This window comes from Dipodomys spectabilis, unplaced genomic scaffold (genome assembly GCF_019054845.1).
Source record: "Dipodomys spectabilis isolate Male_0828 unplaced genomic scaffold, ASM1905484v1 ptg000176l, whole genome shotgun sequence".
Classification (NCBI taxonomy): Eukaryota; Metazoa; Chordata; class Mammalia; order Rodentia; family Heteromyidae; genus Dipodomys; species Dipodomys spectabilis.
Window position 1 is genome coordinate 2,945,329 of NW_024870853.1, and position 14,748 is coordinate 2,960,076.

General features: G+C 40.8%; 1 protein-coding gene across 5 annotated transcripts in view; it reads right to left on the reverse strand.

Moving 5' to 3' along the window:
* Positions 1 to 1,991: 1,991 nt before the first annotated feature.
* Kif4a (kinesin family member 4A) overlaps positions 1,992 to 14,748 on the reverse strand; it is a 100,297-nt gene continuing 87,540 nt past the window's right edge. For 2 of the 5 annotated variants that reach the window (XM_042694923.1, XM_042694924.1), the window contains exons 26-31: positions 14,215 to 14,292; positions 13,629 to 13,724; positions 12,909 to 13,097; positions 3,829 to 3,945; positions 2,888 to 3,010; positions 1,992 to 2,674 (exon numbers count right to left, since the gene is read on the reverse strand). In XM_042694923.1, the coding sequence (XP_042550857.1) occupies positions 2,474 to 2,674; positions 2,888 to 3,010; positions 3,829 to 3,945; positions 12,909 to 13,097; positions 13,629 to 13,724; positions 14,215 to 14,292 (804 nt within the window). In that variant the 3' untranslated portion in view covers positions 1,992 to 2,473. The remainder of the gene's footprint in view (positions 2,675 to 2,887; positions 3,011 to 3,828; positions 3,946 to 12,908; positions 13,098 to 13,628; positions 13,725 to 14,214; positions 14,293 to 14,748) is intronic. The other 3 variants (XM_042694925.1, XM_042694926.1, XM_042694927.1) reach the window with 3 other exon arrangements.

Consider the following 14,748-nt stretch of genomic DNA (forward strand, 5'->3'; position numbering starts at 1 on the left):
TTGGGTTCATTTCATAGCTCTATTACTCCATAACATGATGACTACATAAATTATTTCTTTGTACCTCAGTGCTGTACTTTGGATCTTAAATGTTCCCCAAAGACTCACATGTTAAGGGCTTGGTCGCTAGTCTGTGGTGCTGTATAGTAGGCTGTGGAACCTTTTAACAGGTGCAGCCTGCTAAAGCCTCATCTTCAGCTCATTGGAGTTTACCATAGAAAGAAGTGGTACTCAAAACCCTTCCCCTTCCTCCTTTATTGCATCCTGGCCATGAGTGGTTTTGCTCTATTGTAGGCCTCCATAATGATGTGCTGTTTCACAAGTCCCCAAACAGGATCAAAGACTATATACTGGACCATCCCAAACTGTGTGCCAAAATAAATTTATGCCAGTCATAAGTTACCTTAGCTATTAGTGATGTAAACTAACATCCTATTTCCTCCTCTAGAAAGTATGGTCTCCTATCTACCTTGAGCATTATTTTGTAAGAAGCAAATAAAATATGGCAGGAAAGTGGAGATGTTCAGTAAAAGTGGTTCCTTCTTCTCAAATCTGGAAGCCAGGCAGGTTCTAGGAGGGCAGGCTACTGGCCTACCAATGTAATTCCAATTTCCTAGGGAAATTGTAGAATAATATGGATATACGCATCATGCTCCATTATTATCGTCCCTCATTTCTCATGTGGCTTCCTTTCCAGTTCAGAGTCAAAGAATGCTCCTAATGATATCTGATCCAGGCAATCCAACTCAGCTTGAAGCAGTTACCTTCACCCATCAACTGCCCTTAAGATTAAGGGACGGAAGTCATTTAGGGGAAAATGAGGCAGGATAGCCTAGGGAAAATGAGGCATGGCAACTGGCTGCCAAGGATTCAAAGACTCAAGCTTAAAGCTTGTCCATCTACTTCAGAACCAAGTCATTTTAGGGGAAATGAAGCAGAATAGACTAGGGAATATAGCAAATATAGTAGATACTCCTTCATGTACTTCCCTTAAGATTAAGGGAACAAGTCATTTTTGGGGAAATGAAGCAGGATAACTTAAGGAAACTGAGGCCTGGCAACTCAGAAATATGGTATTTAGAAACATAGAAGTGCTATCTTCTGCTTCAGGGAGAGACAACAGGAATGCATTTCTTACCTAAAAACAACTGTCTGACAGGATGTATGAGTTCCTGAGAAAACTTAAGCCACCTGCCCCAAAGTGCAGATAGCAAGGCGCCTCCTTGTCTCAAGGATAAGGATCTGTTTTATGGCAATATGCATTCTTTCCGGGAAACTCAGAGAATAATGCCAGGTGTGGTTAAAGCAAAGACAAAAATCCCAGCTTTGCATAACTTTGAAGCCAAACCCCCTGCCTTTACCTTAGAAATACCCCTGGAGCCGAAGAGCTTGTGTCTCCTTTAGAATGCCCACACTATTTTAGAGTGTGTCCCTGACTTTTCTGCTTGCTTGCTTGCATGGCTGCTTGCTTACTTATTCAATAAATCTCCACCAAGTTTTCTAACCATGGTGACTTGTCCAGAAATTCTTATTCTGTGGTCAAAGTCAAGGACCCTAAGTGAAGACTGGCGTTCTACCACTTGAGCCACAATTCTACTTCTGGTTTTTTTGGTAGTCAATTGGAGATAAAAGTCTCACAGGGGACGGGAAGGTGGCTCAGTGGTAGAGTGCTTGCCTTGCATGCATGAGGCCCTGAGTTTGATTCCTCAGCACCACATAAGCAGAAAAAGCTGGAAGTGGTGCTGTAGCTCAAGTGGTAGAGTGCTAGCCTTGAGCTGAAGAGCTGAGGGACAGCACCCAGGCCCAAGGTTCAGGCCCCATGACTGGCAAAAAAAAAAAGTCTCACAGGCTTTCCAGCCTTAGCTGGTTTAACTACTATCCTCAGATCTCAGCCTCCTAGCTAGGATTACAGGCATGAGTCATTGGCCTTGGGCTTAAAAGTTTACTTCTTGCTCAAGTTTTGAAGGATCTTTCCAAACAATAGAGGCACTAACGTTTATTTAACATTTAAAAATGTTTCACTTCACTAACAAGACAGACAAATCCTGTACAAGCAGTTAAAATCCAGAGCTAGGGCAAGAAAGATCTTAACCCATTTCAGAGGTGGAGTGAGGGAGCTGAGCCAGGCCTTCAGGATGGGTCAGGCTCCTCCACTAGGTGGAGAGAGGAAGCCTCAGCCTCATGGCCATCAGGAGACAGGCTTAATGCTCACAAAGAAAAAAGATCTAGATACATTGGGAACTGGTTCCTGATGAATCAATGGGAAGGTCAGTGGTTCTTCAGTAAGAAAAAAGTTGTCTGGGGTGGGGGCAGGGGGCTGGAGACTAAGGGCCACCATTCCACAAAGGTCCCCTTCTTTTTCAGTAACACTGTCCCTTGCCTCAATCACAAGAAACCAGAAATCCACAAGAATCATGTGACAACCCCTTTTGGCTGGTAGACTGGGGATGGGGTAAAGATGGTAACTACAACTTTAGTGGGCTTCTTCTTCGATAGGGGAACAGCCAGAGAAGAAGCTTGTATTGCTGCCCAGAGCTCGCTTCTTTTTCTTCCCTGGGGCCTTATTTTCTTGGGATACTGTTGCTGTATGTTTCAGTTCTGGGAGGTCAAAGGAGAGATCAAGGGCAGTCTTGTCTAACAGCATCGGATCCATGTCACACATCTTTTTTAGGATCTAGGAAAGACAAAGAAATTATGATCAGAACAACTCAGCTGAATCAGTACAAAAGCTCAACATCTTCCCAGTAATAGTGTCCCCTAACATTGCTTCATTAAGAGAAACATTCTAGTCTATGCCCAATTCCCAGTAAACTGGTTATACTTTTCCTTATCCTCTTTCTCTCCTACCAGGCTCTGTCATACCTAATGCAGAGCAGTACCTGCCTACCTTGCTATTGGGGGTAGTGCAGACGGGGTTGAAGAAGCTCATTCCTGGGGTTACCTCTGTGGGATCCTCCAGTTTGAAGGAGCCTTCAGAATCCTGGGTCCTATCAACAGTTCCCAAGCTATCCTGAAAAATTAGGCAGACAGGTGTATTATAAATTCAGCTACCAGAGTTACAGAGTATGTGGGGCTGCTCGTCAGCCAGGGAGGGCCTAGCTCTGGGTGCATGTGAGGCAGCCTAGGAAGCTCCTTCTTGGAGAGGTCATAGACTTAACAAGCTGAGTTGAAAGAACAAAGCAATGCTTAGAGGTGGCCTCTGAAGGCAAAGGACTGAGTAGGACAGTGGCACAGGACATATCATGTGGTGATGTTAAACCAGTAGTTTAAAGCAAAGTACAATGAGCTGACTTGCAAGTTGCTGTTCTTTTCAGGGCATGTGTTGTTTCCCTGATTTGTTATTCCTGGAAGCAATACAAAAGAGGATAGGTATAGTGAACTTGGTTCACATCAGTGACTATTAGAAAGACCTCATTCCCATGAAGAGGGTCCAATAACTGTATCAAGATGTTAGTAGGGTTAACTTCCTTTCCGGAAGCTCCCCGCCTCCTAAGCATGTGGCTCTTAGAGGTCCAGCTAAGCCTTTGGACTAGTTTAATCCTGTATGCCTATATACCTGTAAATGCCTGTTTTCCTGTTCCTCACTCTTGCCCCAGAAATGGCACAGAACCTTTCCAGCCAAGGCTGGGGTGGGGACCCCCAACCTTAAGAGTCTCTTGAGAAAGGATGTGGTTTCTGAAGGGGCTGTGGGCAGGTGAGTAGCAAGAGAGGCTGAAGGGTGAAATGTACGTTTCTGGATGCAGAGGAAGGAGACAGCAGGTTTCAGGATGGGAAAGCAAATGGTGAAAACCAGTAGGAGGACTGAAGGGATGATGAGATAAAAAGCACCTGGCTTTGCTGGCGGTTCCGACACTTTGTGGGGTCACAGCTGCATGTCACGCTACAGTCTGACCTCTGTTTCCTGCACCCACACTGCTTGTTCCCACACCAGCCCTTGCAGGAACACTGTAAAACAGATTTAGAGAAAGACACTTTAAGTGCTTTCCCTTCATTTGCAAGCCTTTTAAAAATAGAATTAAAGAAGGACAGAGCTATCATCTTCATCAAACTCCAGTCTCGTCTGTTTTCATGTAACAATGGTACCATGAACCAGTGGATTTACTAAGAACAAGTCATGCAAGACAGATCAATTTTCTGTCTTGTAAAGTACATTTAAAGGAAAGGCTCATGAAAAGTCTATGATCAAGGGAAAGAATTGCAGGCTGGATATAAGTACAATGAGGTTTCTCATCACTACATGGAGTTTCTTCATGTCTTCTGTACTTCCATCTAGTTCGTGTTTCTATGTTTTGTCCTAAGTCACTCTGAGATTTGTCCTTGGTACTTTAGTTATTGAATAGTTTAATGATTCGATAGCACATCACAGTTCTTAGAACACTTTAATACATATAAATATGAAATCTCATTTGTATCTCATAGACAGTCTACAAGGTAGTCATGTTTATCTGCTCTAACAGCAGAAAAAAGCTGGAAGAATTATTAATAGTTAAGATGACAGAATTATAATAAAAATATTTTGACACAATGGAATTATGGGCTGAAAGAAAAAGGGGACAAATGTACATTTGCTGTTTAGATTCTTCACAAATCAGCTATATAAATATAAAGGAGTTATGGCTTAAAAGTAGCTTGTACAGAAAGGGCCTAAGAATTTGAGGTGTCAGCAAGCTCTGAGTCAAGAGTGTGAAATGACTGTCAAAAAGCAAATGTAAGCCTGGTACTGGTGACTCATGCCTGTAATCTGAGCTACTCAGGAGGCTGATATGTGAGGATGGAGGTTCTGGATAGACAAGGTAGACAAATCTCAGAGACTCTTATATCAATCAGGTAGCAAAAACAGCCAGAAGTGGATGCATGTCTCAAGTGGTAGAGCATGAGAGTCTAAGGTCAAGCCCTGCAATTGGCACCAAAACAAGACAAACAAAATATTTGGAGTGAATGAACATGGGGATATTTATTTCAGTGGTGGTCAGTTGGCTCTCATTTGAAACAATGCATCCTATATTAGGCCATCATAATTTTTTCATGTTTATATAAGCATATAGTACAATAATAATGAGGAAAACATCACTCATGCTCAACCCTAATAAGTATACTGCAGATAAATCTAAGGCTTCCTGTTCAAAATTTTATCTAAATGGCATCTTGTTATATGTTGATATATGTAGTTCTAGTTTCATTCACTTTCACATTAAGTACCTGCCACAATTTATCCATTCTCCTGACTGTAATATTTTTCCATTCTCAAAAACAGGTCACAAGAATAATTAGCAAACACTGATGTGTGTCAGGCACTGTTCCAAAGGCTTTCCGTGTATTGAACCCATTTATTCAATATGCATACTGTGTGTGTGTGTGTGTGTGTGTGTATGCACACATGTGTGTACCAGAATTAGGGCTTGAACTCAGGGCCTTGTGCTCTCACTTGGCTTTCTTTGCACAAGGCTGATCATCTACATTTGAGCCACAGCTCCACTTCTGTATTTTTGGTGGTGAGAGATAAGAGTCCCTTGGATTTGTCTTCCCAGTCTGGCTTTGATCTGATTTTGGCCCCGAGTAGCTAGGATCGTAGGTGTGATTCACCAGCGCTTGGCATGAATGTTTTCTTGTACACACATGCAGGAGTTCACTGTATATATATGTGATTAATAAAGACATTAAACAGAAAAGAAGTGGGTGATCAGAGTTAATAGAAAGCAACATTACAGGAAAAATAGTGCCATAGATGCAACTGGAGGGAAGGTATGTTTGTGTCTGTGCATACGATGGGTAAAAGGAGGCTGGATTTGATTAGTATTAATGTGTGGAAAAAACCACAGTGAACCCTATTAATATGTACAATTAATACATTATATTAAAAAATGAGTAGGGCTCACACCTGTAATAAGAGCTACCCAGGAGGCTGAGCTCTGAGGATCGTATTTTGAAGGCAGCCTGGACAGAAAAGTCCCCATGAGACTCTAAACTCCAATTAGCCTCTCAAAACTGGAAGTGGTACTATGGTTCATAGTGGTAGAATGCTAGCCTTGAGCAAAAGAGCTCAGGGACAATGCCCAGGCCCTAAGTTCAAACCCTATGACTGAATAAAAAGAAAAAAGAAAAAATGGAAGGTGGGCTTCATAATTCATTGGGCTTGGGAGAAATTTAGGTGGTTTAGCTCACAGGATGAAAGATTAGAATCAGAAGCCAGATGCTGGTGGCTCATGCCTGTAATCCTAACTATTCAGGAGGCTGAGATCTTAGGATCATGGTTCAAAGCCAGCCCAGGCAGGAAAGTCCGTGAAACCCTCATCTCCAATAAACCACTAGGAAACCGGAAGTGGCACTGTAGCTCAAGTGGTAGAACACGTTCACCTTGAGCTGAAGAGCTCAGGGACAGCGCCCAAGCCCAGACTTCAAGCCGGATGATGGCTACCCCCCCAAAACAAAAAAGAATCAGAAGAGACATCAATGACCATGTAAAGCCTGGTTTGATGCCGGAAGTTGCTCTCCAATATGCCTGGTCTGAAACTCTATCCTGAGATGACAGAGTATTTATAGAAGTTCTAATCACAGGACTCAATTCCACTATCTGGAATGAAGTGGGATCAGGTGAACCCCTATTAACATAATAACTACTTAGACCTTATGCATACTCTCCAGTTCCCTTTGTACAAATCCTTTCAAAGCTAAAGATAGCTTACCTCTCTCTGCTGGTTCACTACATGATGTGGTTCCTGAGATCTTAATCATTTTGACTATACAACAATTTGCCAAGGCTCATCTTAAATTATGATCTAGAAATGAGTACAACTCCCTTAATGTGGTGTGGCCATTGTGAAGTGGATTGTGATAAATGCCTCTTTTGTTACGAATCCAAAGTCTGGTTAATAAGGCCTAAAATCACAGCTGCCTTTTTTTGGGTCACATTCTGAGTTTACAATAAAAATGGAAGCCCTTAAGTATTTTTCATATGAGAATCATCACCTATTTCATGTAGTTATGAATGTATAGTAACATCTTTTTTGTTAATTATGAGGATGCTGTTATTTTTGTAAAAATTTGAAAGTCAAACATGATTTATTTGGTGCCAGTCCTGGGGCTTGACTGAACTCAGGGTTCAAGCACTGTCCCTGAGCTTTTTATTCAAGGTTGGCACTCTACCACTTGAGCTACAACTCCACTTCTAGCTTTTGGTAATTAATTGGAGGTAAGAGTCTTACTGACTTTCCTGTCCTGCTGTCTTTGAACTGTGATCCTCAGATCTCAGCCTTATGAGTAGCTAAGATTACAGGATGAGCCATTGGCACCTGGCCAAACATGATTTTTAATCATGACATATATCATTTTATCGTGTGGACGTATCCGTATACTTAACCACTTCCCTAAAGTGAAATATCAATAGCTAAAGTTTTGAAATTGTTCACTATTTAAAATCATGTTTCAATGAATATCCTTGTACATAAATAGAACTTTACTATGATCGACAAATCCTCCATGATCTGCCCAAATATTCCTACTTTCCCATCCTATTTCTAGCCACAATGGCATTTTTAGCTGCTCCTTGAGACACCAAGCTCATTCCTGTGTATTTATTGTTATTCTTCTGTTTTTTTTTTTTGTTTCTGAGATAGGATGTAGCTATGTGACCATAAACTTGCAATCTTCCCGCCTCAAAATCCTGAGTGCTGGGATTGTAGGGGTTGGACTGTTCCTTTTTCCTAAAATGTTCCTCTTATGACTCTTTTCCTAACTTGTTCCTTTTTTCAGATATCATGCTATCTCCTAATTACTCTTCCCCCCTCTACCCCATCATTTTGTATGGGACATCACTGTAGTTTCATTTCTATTTTTTAATATAGCCATTAAAAACTGTTTTATTTGTTTTTCTGGTTACTGTGTCTCTCTTGCAATAAGAATGCATTTCATGTCTCATTTGTTCTATTATCAGCATGCATAAATAGTACTCATTCCTGGCACACAGGTACTCAGAAAAGATTTGGGAATGTGGCTTAGTGTTAGAGTGCTTGCTTAACACACATGAAGCCCTGGGTTTGATTTCTCAGTACCAATAAACAGAAAAAGCCAGAAGTGGCGCTGTGGTTCAAATGGTAGAGTGTTAGCTTTGAGCAAAAGAAGTTCAGGGACAGTGTCCAGGCCCTGAGTTCAAGCCCCAGGACTGGCAATAAAAAAAAAAGATTTGTGGAATGAATACTCTATTTACATATTAATCACCATTTCCTTAGTATAAATTACTATATGTGTCTAGGGAGAAGGATAGGAACTTTTTAAAAGTATATGTGCTATTGTGGTGAGTGTGATAGGCACATTTTAAGGCTTTTGACAATATGTTAAAGTTACCTTCCAGAAAGGAATATCGACTCATACATCTAAGCGCAAGAGAAAAAATACCTATTTTAGTTACCTTTGCCAACACTAGGTGTTAAAAGGATAATTTTTAAAAAAATCCCTTTTCTGCTTTGAATAGGACAGAGAAAAAGACAAGTTCTTTTTTTTGTATCACTCCTGGGACTTAAACTCATGGCCAGGCGCTGTTCCTGAGCTTCATGCTCAAGGCTAGTTGTCTACCACTTTGAGCTACAGCTCAATTTCCGGCTTTTTGATAGTTAATTGGAGATAAGAGTCTCATGAACTTTTCTGATCTGGCTGGTTTTGAACCTGAATCCTCAGATCTCGGCCTTCTGAGTAGTTAGGATTACAGGCATGAGCCCCCAGTGTCCTGCTAAAAACCAGAGTTCTATGACATCCTAGAGACACCTCACCAGGATGTCACTGATCCCCTAATTGTAACAACCTGGGTTTGGACCTGCTCCATTTACAAATCACCTAAATGCTTCAAAAATACTGTTCCTATGTCCAGTTTCTCTATTTTATGCAAAAGGATAATATGGAAACAATCTGAGGGCTGTCATAAAGAATGATTAGACTTTCTATAACCAAGACACTTTGGGACCTTGGGACAATTCTTTCAGTTAACCAAGGAGCACCTTTCTATCAATTGGTACCTCACAATGAGCCATTTTGTGAGACTGTGTCCCCTTACTCCAGTATTGGAGCAAACAGGCTAGGCAAATACTTGGTAATGGTAGTGCAGAACAGGCATTACACACATGACAAATGCAGTCACATGGATGTCATGCTCAGGACCTACAACTGCATCCTATTTTCTCATTTCAGGAAGGAGATGGGAATGTTAGAGAAGGACCATGATTGTAACACAATCATAAACTAAACACACACACACACACACACACACATCCATGTGGGACGTGCTCATACATGTGTGCACATGTGTGAATCACAACTGCTGCCAAGACAATGTAGGGTACAAAGCACATCTGAAAGATCTCTAGGGATCTCTTAAGCACATGGATCTCAATGTGGGCTGCAATAAGATATCTCTGGAGAGCTTTTCTAAAAGGTTAAGTCCTTCTTCAGTTCAATTAAATAAGAATATTTGGAGATGAGGGCCCAGGCTTCTTAAATTTAAAAGCTCCCTCTGGGATTCCAATGTACAGCTAGGGTTGAAAACAATTGCTTTGGAGTCTATAGTTCTACTAGCACTAAAGTTCAGTGTTATATTGTATGTTAAAACCAGGCACCAGTAGTTCAGACCTCTATTCCTAGTTACCAAGGAGGCTGAAATCTGACGATTCCAGTTTGAAAGAAAGTCCTTGAGACTCTTATCTTCAATTAACTACTTGTACCTTGAGTACAAAAAGCTCAGGGACAATGCCTAGGCCAAGTTAAAACCCTGGGACCAGCACAAAAACAAAACAAAACAAAACAAAAAACCCAATACACATGCAAAAAGGAAGCTAACATCTGGTCAATATTTGAACTTAGAGAATATCAGGTTAGGAATTAGGAGATTTGACCTGATCTTGGACAAGTCACTTCATCCAAGCTCATCTCTACTTCTTCATCAGTGAGAGAGAATGTCTTCTTCCTTTTTGTTGTGGCACAGGTAACCAATGAGTGTATTTCTAAAATGCTTACAGTGCTTTACTAACCATCTGCATGATATTTTACCCTTCACAAGGTGCTTTTGCATCTATTCTTCCTTTTAACTTCTCAGGTAATATATAATGCCTTATAAAGGGAGTATCATTAAGAGCCGTTTGTATATTGATTATTACTTTGATAAAGGACATACTGGAATGGATCTTATACATTTATTTTAGTCTAGTCTCTTCATTGTATAACATTTTGCAAGCAGTCTAATCAAGTGTTGTCATCTCATCCACACATTTCGAGGTTACTACAGGAAAAACAAGATTTTAAGTCAGCTTGCTCCCCATAAATCCCAGTTATATTCCCTTCAAATTATAAAGCCAGGGCAAAAATCCTAGGCAACAATCCCACTCACTACTTTAAAAGGATCAATCATTCATGACAGCTATCATTTACTTTCAATAGTTGCTATTTTTCAATATCTCCCTTTTCCTAATAAATATATTAAGCTTTTTTCAGGGACAAGTATATGCATATCTGCTTTGTTCCTTTCCAGAGGATTTAGATCTTTTCCAATTTGTTTCTGTGTATACTTCTCAGCTTTGGCTCCTGTTATTTAAATGACTTTTTAATCTATATCATATATAGATTAAATTAATATATATATATATATATATATATATATATATATACACACACACACTTAAAATAAGTTCATGCTGCAGAGTGCCAGTGAATCTTGTCTGTAATCCTAGCTACTCAGGAGGTTGAGATCTGAAGATCATGGTTTAAACCAGTCTAGGCAGAAAAGTCCCAGACTCTTCAATTAACCAGCAAAAAGCTGGAAGTACAGCTATGGCTCAACTGGTAGAGAACCATCTTTAAGTAAAAAAGCTAAGGGGCAACACTCAGGCTCTGAATTCAAGCCCCATTATTGGCATCAAAAGAAAAAAGAGCTCATGCTCTCCACTTCAACCATAGTACTGTCCATATCTGTTTATGGAGTAAATGGAAAACAGACATGTTCTGCCTCATTTTCCCTAAGCTCCTGCCCTCTGTTCTCCTACCACCTTCAAACCATTTCCAATATGCTATTCATTGTACTGTAAAAGTTCTTCCTATTATTCTCTTTGTTTCCCTTTCCATCTCATTATGCAGCAATAATCACCTGTTGTAATGGCATCTTCCTAAAGGATATTTAATTGGGCTTTGAATATGCTTTTTTTTTTTTGGTAAGCCAAGGGACTTGAGCTCAAGGTTTTTTTGTTTTTTGTTTTTGGTCAGTCATGGGGCCTGAACTCTGGGCCTGGGTGCTGTCCCTCAGCTCTTCAGCTCAAGGTGAGTGCTCTACCACTTGAGCCACAATACCACTTTTGGCTTTTTCTGCTTATGTGGTGCTGAGGAATCGAACCTAGGGCTTCATGCATGCAAGGCAAGCACTCTACCACTGAACCACCTTCCCAGCCCCTGAACTCAGGGTTTGAGTGCTATCCTTGAGCTATTTTTCTCAGGCTAGCACTCTACCACTTTGTGGCCACAGCTCAACTTCCAATTTTCTGGTGGTTTATTGGAGATAAGAATCTCAGACTTTTCTGCCCGGGCTGGCTTTGAACCACTACCCTCAGATCTTAGCCTCCAGGGTAGCTAGGATTACAGGCAGGAGACTCCAACACTTGGCATTATGCTGAGGTTCCCTGCCCCCATTTTTCCTCATTAAATTATAAGTGCTCTGAGGCCAAGAAGGAGTTCCTGCTCCTACCCGGAGCTCAAGGAATGCTGTAATCTGGAGGGGAGGCTCTGCAGACTAAATCACACCACAAACTTTTCTTCCCTTAAAACTGCTTTGTTCTGGTGTTTGGCTTCACAAGGCTCAGTTCCCTCACATCCTTCACTATCAGCTAATCAAATCAAGGAAGTTTTTGGAGGCTAGTTAAGGTAATTTGTGACCTGTTCTGTGAACGTGGAATGTTGCTGCAGGGCATAATTGGGCTGCTGGTGGTGGTGAACTTTGGTGCTCCTCAAGTTAATGTTTTAACATAAACTATTCCTGTTTGATAATTATATAAGACTAGCATTGTGTAACTAAATAAAGCATGGTTTACAGTCAGATTGTTCTCAACCTTGAGGTGTTTGATCTTTTTTCTTTTTCTTTCTTTTTTGTGCTGGTATTGCAGTTTAAACTCAGGGCTTTGAACTCTAGCTTAAACTTGGCTTTTTCTGCTCAAGGATGGTGATCCACTACTTGAGCCACACCTCTACTTCCAGCTTTTTGCTGGTTAACTGGAAATAAAGAGTCTCAGGACTTTTCTGTCCAGAGTGGCTTGAAATCTCAGATCTCAACCTCCTGAGTAGCCAGGATTACAGGCATGAGTCACTAGTGCCCAATGGGTATTTGGTCTTAGTTTTTTTCCTCTACACCTTTCTTTGCCCCTTAGCCTAGTGAGCAAATACAACTCTAATAGTTAAGGAAATGAAGTACCTACAAAGCTTCTAGTCTGACTACAATTTGGTGGAAATAAACTGGGCTTGGAGTCAGAATATTCAACTTGAAATCCTGATTGTCACTTGTTTTTATGACCTTGGGCAAGGTTATTTCCTTTCTGGATCTGACGTCTAGCTATAAAATGCAGAAGCAAATATCTCACTGGAATTCTGATGATGATTAAAAGATTACATGTATGAGAATGTTTTGTACATTATAAACTGCTATAAAAATATGAAGGATTGTTAGGGTCACTTTGGATCAGCTTCCATGGAATGGTACAGAACATTACGTACATATTCATACTAGCTGGCCCCAACCTCCCTCTCCCCCACTTGGTAGAGGCAGTGTGCCTCTGAAGAGTATCCAAGAGGCTGAGATGCAGGCTAGGGTACAGCATATTCCTAGATTCAGAAAGCTATACACTGACAGTTTACAAAACCCTTGCGAGAGTTAAAGAGATAGTTCCTACCCCTTGGATGGTCTTCTTGGACACCTTAACTAATTTTGTGGGTTTCCATTCCTCATCATCCCTATCATCACTGTCATCATCATCACCACCATTCTCATGTTCATTCACTGACTGCTCTGAAGAACACTGTAGATCCTCGATGTCCATACTTTGGTCCAGGAACTTTTCTTTAACACGGGAAGGTTTTGGCTAAGAAGAGAAGTTTTAAGTGGCTTTTTAATAAAAATGAAAAAAAAATCCAACAACATGACAGCCTATCTTCCTAGTAGCTGTTGCCAGCTGCATTTCTTAGAACAGAGATTTCAGACTCGTTAAATATACTTCACTTGGCTTTACCAATCAAAGGCTTTAGCCTTTGGCCTTGCAGAATCTTTGAGGAGATAGAAAGCAGACATTAATCAATCTGAAGGAGGAAGGGAGGAACTCATGATATGTCATGACATGAAGAGATAAGTGTCTCTGGATGGACAGCTGAACATTGTTCAATGCTCTTACTCCTCCTCACTCCTCAGTAGTGTTATATAATGTCAATGTACAGTGAAGAGTAACTAAGTCTTCTGAGGAAGTAGAATGGCTATTTTCCTTGGGATTGTATTATAGCTCTATTGGAGACGCCGAAAGAGTAGAATTTGGGGACTTTAATTTTTAGCCTCTCATAACAGGTGATTTTTAGCATACTTACCCCAAACCTGGGCTATGCAAAGGCACTGAACATTTTACCTTAGGTGGCATATACTCAAAGGAAGAGTCTGGAGATTGGTGGATATCCTTAAGCTGAGGGTTCTGGTTGCTGGCTACTTGAAAGAGGGCCAGTTTCTATTTGAAAAGGAGAGAGGGTGACATTGTTAAAAAAGAAATGTACACTTTACTTGATGTATGTAACTGTAATCCCTCTGTACATCATCTTTATAATAATAATAATAAAAAACTATTTCCGAAAAATAGGAGAGACAAAATGTATGATATAGGCAGTTTGGGGGAGTGTTTGTGGTAAGTCATAAAAATTCTTAGACCTAGGCTAGCTCCACTGTAAGCCACAGTGAAGTGAGACAGGGTTGTAATAGAGTAGGTTGAAGGACTCCTATATTCTAAGATCAGATAAGAATAAGGAAAGGGCATATTTTTAAAAAACCTGTATTTTTAGACTATCAAACTGAGGGTTACTCTCAAGTGCCAAGCTCAGTGGCAGAAAAGTCTCTCAGCAGTTATCAAGAAAGAGAGAGAGAGAGAGAGGTGAGAGAGAGCGAGCACGCATGTGTGAGAGAGAGACAGAGACAGATACAGAGAGACAGAGAGACTATATTACCTGCTTGAGGATTTCATTTTCTTCAAGAAGCTGCTGGTTTTGCTCACACAAGTCTTGCATCTTCCTAAGCTCCTCATCCTGTTTCCAGAGAGTGCAATGATAGGTGGGGTTATTTTTGGGCACTCCATGTGGGTTACCAAACAACTCCCATAGATGAAAACATGCTGCTGCCAAGTTGCTGGCAGTAGATGATTTTTGCACAGCAGGCATTGGCACACGAAAAAATGTCTTATTCCCAGTTCCCAGGTGCCCTGAATGGCACTTCTGTTCCAGGGCTTCCTTGAAGCCCTGACCACACCAGTAGGAACCGTGGGCCGTCCAATAGCCTTCCTTATTCTTTCCCATTCTCTAAGGCTTCTTCACCCATATTCACAACAGGATGTCAATTCAGAAACACACAGAAGTCAGCCCATCTCTTGAAGTCTACAGATGCTTCTGCTCACCCTTCCAAACAGAGCAGACAGTGTCTGATTAAATTTCCCAGCACTTAAAACAACTGGATTCATATATACAACTATAACTAAGTTTATGGGT